The 8010-nt window shown below is 32.7% G+C and overlaps 1 protein-coding gene across 10 annotated transcripts in view; it reads left to right on the forward strand.

Annotated features, from left to right (window-relative positions):
* Window positions 1-6910, forward strand: part of Hph (HIF prolyl hydroxylase) — a 68503-nt gene extending 61593 nt beyond the window's left edge. For all 10 annotated transcript variants that reach the window (XM_073990944.1, XM_073990986.1, XM_073990951.1 and 7 more), the window contains 5 exons: window positions 461-608; window positions 688-810; window positions 877-957; window positions 5059-5198; window positions 5266-6910. In XM_073990944.1, the coding sequence (XP_073847045.1) occupies window positions 461-608; window positions 688-810; window positions 877-957; window positions 5059-5198; window positions 5266-5725 (952 nt within the window). In that variant the 3' untranslated portion in view covers window positions 5726-6910. The remainder of the gene's footprint in view (window positions 1-460; window positions 609-687; window positions 811-876; window positions 958-5058; window positions 5199-5265) is intronic.
* The last annotated feature ends 1100 nt before the right edge of the window (window positions 6911-8010 follow it).

The following is an 8010-nucleotide window of genomic DNA, read 5'->3' on the forward strand; positions in this document are numbered from 1 at the left end:
AATAGATATGCAAGTTTCATCGATACTGATCGAATATATAAATACATATCTATCAAATTTTATCAGTATTCATGCACTTTGAATAGAAATAGCTGACATTTTAGGTTTTCTGTCAGACCAGTAGAAAAAACGAACAAATATTTGAAATAGCAAGTTTTTTTTTAATATGAAATCATTTCTAGTTTGAAGTATAATTAACAACTACATGACATGAACTAAAATTTAAAAAAAAGACAAAAAATCCCCTCTTTTGATTCCACCATAGTTATAGTTGGTTGTAAAGCCTACACACATGTACTTTTAAGATTTTCCAATTGCCGTTCCATTAGTTCAGTCATCGTAAAAACTGCAATAAAACAGTTTATATTTAATGCCCACAATTACAACAAACATATGTATGGCTTTGTAATAAAAATTCTTAAATATAAAACTATTTTGTGTTTCCTTCTAATTCTTCCAGTGAACGACGATATGAGGAATTGTGTCGCAACATCATCAATGACATGAATCAATATGGCCTTTCGGTGGTGGATGATTTTCTTGGACATGAAAAGGGCATGCAAATACTCAATGAGGTGCTTAATATGTACTCAGCCGGTGTTTTCAAGGTATGTGTATAAGAAGAAAATAATTTTGAATTGAAATGAATACCATATTTATTTATTTTTTGTTTTCTTCATTCCATAGGATGGTCAATTAGTCAATAATTTCAAATCCGACCAAGACCTTAAAACAATACGTGGTGATAAAATTACCTGGGTTAAAGGTGTTGAACCTGGTTGTTCAAATGTAGGCTTTTTAATAAATCAAGTAAGTCGTAATTGATAATTAATTAATGACTAACAATTTTACTAATTGCTTTTGTTGTTGTTTCAGATTGATGCAGTTATTTGTCGAGCAAATGCCATGAGAAATAATGGCAAATTGGGTGATTATGTTATAAAAGAAAGAACAAAGGTAAATATCACTTGGAAGATATCATCTGTAGTATAAATTTTATCGTATTAGAATATTTGCGTTATTGTTGCTTTACTTTTCGATTAGTAAAAAAGAAAAAATGTTTTTTATTTGATTCAAAAACCTTATATACATATATGACATTTTATGACGATCGGTTATTGTAGACCCGTGTCACCCGACCGATCTTTGCTTCCATAGTAATTTGAATACTTTCCATCAGGGGGTACGGGTTACCGTTAAACGATCGCCATAAAATTGCATTTATAAGGCTTTTGGATCAAGTGGAAAAAAATTAGCAGGTATTACAAACAAATTTATCTTTTTTTTGGGTCACTCTAATCATTCTGCCAAAGAACTTTTTACACCCTCATGTATATACACCAAAATGTACCTAATCGTATCCCACGTATGTCTTGGCTGTTTCGAACAGGATACTGATTTGGTCCAAACTTTGCATATCGTAATATTAGATAATGTTCCAAGACGGTGCTTACCGATTCAATCCTTCCAGTACCCCCCTCAAAAAAATTTAAAAAATAACGCGCGGTATCTATTGAAAGGAGTAACCGATTTGGTCCATACTTCGTAATCTCGTAATATATTCTCCAAACTTAGTTTAAGTTCGAAAATAGGCCATATCCCATTGGCCCATTGGGTACCTCCTTCCCAAAATTCAACATTTTTGTTCATGTGCTGCTCCAAGTTTGTTTGAGAATCCTTTGCAAACTTTTACCAAATGTTCTCCTTGTGACCCTGTTTACAGCGATATTATGTTTTTCGTGGACAAGTCCACGCTTGCTAAAATAATGGTCCAAATTCTATAAATTATACCAACTGAAATGACTTGTGGGCACAATATCTATCGAAAGGAATGACTATCAAAAATGATCAAATTTCAAAAAGCACTTGGCGCTTCGTTCTTTCTACTGTCACCTCCACAACACATTTGCGCGCGCTTAAATCCAAATAAAATTTATTTGAAACGTCCACAATCGTTGAGATAAATACGCCAAAAATTTCGATATCTTTGTCGGCAAGTTCATAAAAAGGGCAATAAAATTCTGAAAGCCTCTTAAATAAATACTTTTTCGACGAAAATGATTTTGGCTGAGAAGCCGGTTTCGATATGTCCATGGATGAAAGTTTCAATTCACACAGGCTGAGCTATATCTCTGACGACAAAGCCGACTGCTATTTTTTTTTTTTTTTTATTTTTTCTGGAGGAAATCCATATTTTTAAGACCCAAAAAAACCAGAAGAACAGCTAAAATGACTATTGCGCGCAATAACAGACCAAGTTCAGAGATTTGCCATATAGGTCATAACTTTCAGATAGCATCCTCACAAAAAATCAACATTTGTGTTCTTCGATCTATATAAGGGCCATTTATAGAATTGCGATGAACTTTATGTTTTTTTTTCTTGGAGAGTCGATACTTTTCGACTTATATGGGCCGATAATTTTCCAAAAAGTGTTTTTTTTTTAATTTGAAAAGTAGGTTTTAATTCGCGCAGCTGCTATAAGAAAGTACAGCATAAGTGCGCTTATATATAAGCGGCAAAGACATAAAGTAATAAAGACCTGACAAAATGCATGCAACAAAAAAATGTTTACGAAACTTTGTATAGAAACATTACCCTTAACAGGTTGCAGTTAATTCAAAATCGCAACCAAGGAGGAACATTTCATGTAATGGTATCAGAAACGAAATTTATGAATTCAAGGATCTATTCAAGAATAATTCCATATCAATTGAATCGGTAAATTCGGTTAAATACGTAAAAATGTATAAAAGAAAAAAATGTTATATCACCATATCGTAACATAACATTATGTTAAATTCAAAAGCCATTCACTGAAGAATGATAGCAAAAGAAATGTCTTATCTTGTTGTACACTCCACGTCAGTAGAATAGAACACCTACAATTTTGTTAATGTTCGCTTATTTGTCCCAAAATGAATGAATCTTCGTTTTTAATTTTGTGGGGATTTAAAGTCCATGATGTTCCGTATCAAACACAGAAAAAATTATGTTTCTAGCTTTTCGCGAAATGATTTTCTGATCAAATTTCAGATAGTACTATGAAAAATAGACATTTATTTTTGGTCATCAGGATAGAACAGTCACTTTATTTTCGCGAATTTGTGAGATATTAACGCCGAAACAGAAAGAAAATTCGGCGTTAATATCTCCACAATTCGCGAAAATAAAGTGACTGTTCTATCCTGATGACCAAAAATAAATGTCTATTTTTCATAGTACTATCTGAAATTTGATCAGAAAATCATTTCGCGAAAAGCTAGAAACATAATTTTTTCTGTGTTTGATACGGAACATCATAGACTTTAAATCCCCACAAAATTAAAAACGAAGATTCATTCGTTTTGGGATACATAAGTTAACATTAACAAAAATTTAGGTGTTCTATTCTACTGACGTGGAGTGTATTTATGTCTTTGTACAATACTTTTAGGTCGAGTAAATTAACAACCCTGTGGTAAATTAAACTTTCATGTACATATTTTGTTGTTGTGGTATTGTAAACACTTGTAGATCTACAATATTAACAAGATTTACAAGATATACAATGCCACTTTACCGACATGAGTGAATACCGCTATAGTTTTATAGCAGGTCTAGGAGTGGTTTGATATTTTTACATCATGTGGTCCTCTTACAATGCTATAATCTATTTCGGGAAGTGGATACTTTGTGAGCTAAGGGTCCTAAATTTCTACTGCCACAAATTAAATTCATTAAATTAGTTAATGAATATTTATTAAGAAATATAATTTTGCCTTGTTTCATTCTTCTTTGTTCCGATTTCTAAATATATACACAGAATTTTAATGCAATTATATTGCTTTTAAGTGCCATCTACACAACGCCACACAATAAAACAATTATTTTATTACAAACAATTGTACATTTCCAGTACTCAGCACGCTTCTACCCCGATCCATAGGTTTCAATTGCTGATTTGCTATTTTCGTTAAGCGTTAGCATTGATTAAAAATGGCAAATGACATTGTTAGAGATAATGCTTAATTAAAGTGTAATACTATTGTATTCTTAACTACTAACCCTCCGCTAGGCGTCACATACAATTAGTTTTCAATATTTAAACAAATTGTTTTAATCTTATCGTGGGGGAAATCCAGACGCTGATGTCGTCCCTCCCTTCAATTTATGATAAGAGCAAACAAAGAAAGGTTCTTACTTGTTTATCCATCCACATGCACAGCTAAAGCAAATAGTATCTTGTTATCTATCTTTTGTAAATAAGAAAATGTACATATTTAGAAAGATGGTATTTTCCATTGCGCAAAATGTTAACATCTGTTATTATTTACAGTAACCAAAGGCAAACACTTCAGAGGGCATCTGCTTGAGTTGTAGGAAACCAAAATAGCTTGGCATATTTATAATGCTAATCTTATCAGCATCTCTTTTCATTTGAAAAGTTTTTTAAAAATAATTTTTAAACATTTTGCTAAATTTTTATATTATTTTTTTAATTATTTTTTTTTTTTTTGAGAAAAATGTTATTGTCATTTTAATGCAGGCCTGCTCAGACACATACAAACACATTTTGTAATTGTGTTGGTTTTGAAATACACAAATTTCAATTTTCCTTTGTCTCTCTGTATACTGTGAGAAATATCGTAACAGTTTTTTTTTATTTTATATTTCAAAATATAGAGTAGAATAATTATTTTATTTTGACCAAATGTGACTGTTGATGTTATAATTTGTTGCAAATCAAGTTCGTGACAAACCAAAGTGCGTTGACAAACCAAACACTCTAATTTGCCGTAAAAATTTTAGGCAAATAAAAATTCGTATTCAGTATCTTCATTCATTTTTTCAGTGTACGCATATAAATTCATAGACAAATTCGAAAACAGAACCTTCCTCATTGAATGTTCAATAGAGACTGATTTTTAATTTTGAAAATATTCAAAACAAAAACAAAAGCTCTCTTTTTAAATTGTGTGTGTGAGAAAATTGACACACACCGACAGCTCAGGTGCGCACCTTGAGCAGGACTGTTTTAATGCTATAATTTGTATCCTTTGCTTTTTTATTTTCTAGGCCATGGTTGCATGTTATCCTGGTTCCGGTTCCCACTATGTTATGCATGTCGATAATCCAAACAAAGATGGTCGGGTTATAACTGCCATCTATTATTTAAATCTCAATTGGGATTCGCGGGACAGTGGTGGTGTTTTAAGGTAATTATATAAATTCAAAAACATTTGAATATTCCAAATAACCAAAATTCTTTCCATTAATTTTTAGAATCTTCCCAGAACAAGCCAAATCGGTGGCTGATATTGAACCCAAATTCGATCGTTTGATATTCTTCTGGTCAGACAAACGTAATCCTCATGAGGTACAACCCGCCCACAGAACTCGCTACGCCATTACCGTTTGGTACTTTGATGCCAATGAACGAGAGGCTGCCCTGAATCGTTGTAAAAATACACAAAATAATAAAAATACAAACAGTTCTGCGCCATCCTCCTCATCATCTGCAGTAGCCCCATCAGCGGCAAATAATACAAACACTACACCTGCGTCGACATCATCCTCCAGCTCTGTACCACATGTAACAAACAGCAATGAAAGCCATCCTTCAAGCAATGAGTGCAATAATACACCCACATCATTATCAACACCACCTGCCTGTGGATCAACGGTATCAGGAAATTCTGCCGTTAGACCTGTCCAAGTTGTCCTACCCAATTGCTACAAATAACAACCGAATTTCATTGTCTCGGTCGAGAAGTATGAATATCACCAGCATGTAGTGTAGTGTGTAAATTAATTTGAAACCATACGCTTACATTGTATATCCAAAAACAGAAAACAACGGACCTAACACAGTTCGGAGCAAAATAGAAGAAGGAAGAGAAAAAAATGAAGCAAATATATTCTCTTAAAGTGAATATATTTACTATTTGCTTGCATGTATGTACCTATGGGCACAAAAAGTTATAGTGCCGCCGATGCCATTGCAGTCCCTCAGGTTTTACAGTTACTCAGATATCTCTATGTATCATCTTTGTGGACTATATTTACTCCGAACATACCTAATTAACAAAAAGGGCTAATAACAAGCCCACAATTCAGCAAAGAGTCATTAAAAATGATCAAAATGTGAGAAAAAATGTGAATAATCTTCTATATTAGTAGATTAACAGACTGTAGTGGAATTCTGAATTCTAAATTAAAAGTTATGTTAGCAAAACTGAAACATTCAGTGACAACTTTAGATGCTAACTTACCGAGAATATTCGGTAAATATAGATATGTTCGAAAATAGACAACTTGCATTTATCGATTATTGTCGGTAATTTAGTCGTTAACAAATTACAGAATTCTACTACTGATGACCACTTTTAGCTAGAATAACGATAGTATTCAAATTATATAAAAATTCAAAAGAAATGTGAATAGCTTGTAAAAGCGTAAATACAACAATGCAAGTTTGAAATCTTAACACACATTGAAAGTTATATTCAAATAGCTAAATAAGGCAAAAATGAAGAATTTAATAAATATAAACAGTTTTTGTACATAAAGGACTTGAAAAATTGAAGATGAACAAGTTATAACAATAATTATTATCAAAAGAAGAATTAACACGATTCTAATGTATACTATTTTTTCAATTGTGTATTATATATATCTTCTAATAGGTATTTAGCAAAATATTTCCTTTTATCCTTTATATTTTGCTCATTGAAATTAAATGAAGAGAAGCAAAAATTTATTACAATTCAAAACAAAATGTTTATTCTTCTTCATTGTTTCTTTTTTTCTATAAAAATTAGAATATAATTATTTTACAATAACAACAAATAAATTATTTCTAACATGTACATATATAAAATAAATTTTATTATGAATGCAAAATAATAAACAGTGAATGCAAATAACAGACCTCTTTTTTAGTTTTATTGTTGTCTTCTGATGAAAATGTCTAAGAAGAAATAAAATCGTTTTGCACTCTTTTAAATGAACTACTGTACACAGAAATAGAACATTATTTAAAAAAGAGAAGAAATTATGAACGAAAGAAAAATTATTTCAGTAGTTTGAGTAGATCATTTAAAATAATGGTTGGGTTAGGTTAAAGGACGCACAGCTTTGATATAGACAGCCACTCCACTTGGAAACCTTGTGGTCCATTGTGTTCATCATGTTAAAGTATTGAACAATTAAGTTGTAGAGAGGAAAATTGTTATCATATGTGGAAGAAGAAAGGTGTATCAAGCATATATAAAATAGTAGAAATTGAGAGATATAGAAAGATTATATAAGATTTAGGTTTAGAGAAGAGAGTGAGAGAATTTGCCATGTTATGGTGCACAAGTTCCTTCTCGCTGAAGTCATCTCAGAGAGTAGAAGCAGGTTTGTTGGCTCGGTTTGGCCGAAGGTTGTCAGAGATTGGATCGCATGTTCCCCCATAATTCTAATGCTACGGGTCACGGGTATTGGGCATCGGCATAATAGGTGTTCAATCGTCTTCGTCTCATCCTCGCACAAGCTGCAGTAGTCGACATCATCATCTTCTCATTTGCAGGTCATTGCCCCTACTCTGCAGTGACCCGTGATTACTCCTACTGTTAGTTTCAGGTCAGATTTCCCTATGGAAAGTAGAGATGTGGTCCTTCTCTTGAAGAGGATGGGCCACATTGCCTTGGACACCTTACAGCCGGGTTCGTTGTGCCATATCTGACCCTCCTGTCCTGGTATCTTTGTTCTAACTGCCGCATGAAGTGGCACAAAGGTGGCTTGATTGAGTTGTCGATTTCAATGTCGGTTGACTCAGATCCGCTTTGTCGTTTCCCTCGATGTCGCAATGCCCCAAACGAAAAGAAACCCTAGTTGGGTTTTTTTGTGTCAGATCCAGCTCGTATTTTATGGCCCCATCTAAACATGGTTAAATATTGAGTATTCGGGGCTATATCTCTTCTGATCTCTGAAGCAAATTTGTAGATAAGGACAAGAATAAAATATTTGGAGAAATAATGAACT

Source organism: Musca autumnalis, unplaced genomic scaffold, assembly GCF_047663935.1.
Source record: "Musca autumnalis isolate F117 unplaced genomic scaffold, ASM4766393v1 scaffold_1, whole genome shotgun sequence".
Classification (NCBI taxonomy): Eukaryota; Metazoa; Arthropoda; class Insecta; order Diptera; family Muscidae; genus Musca; species Musca autumnalis.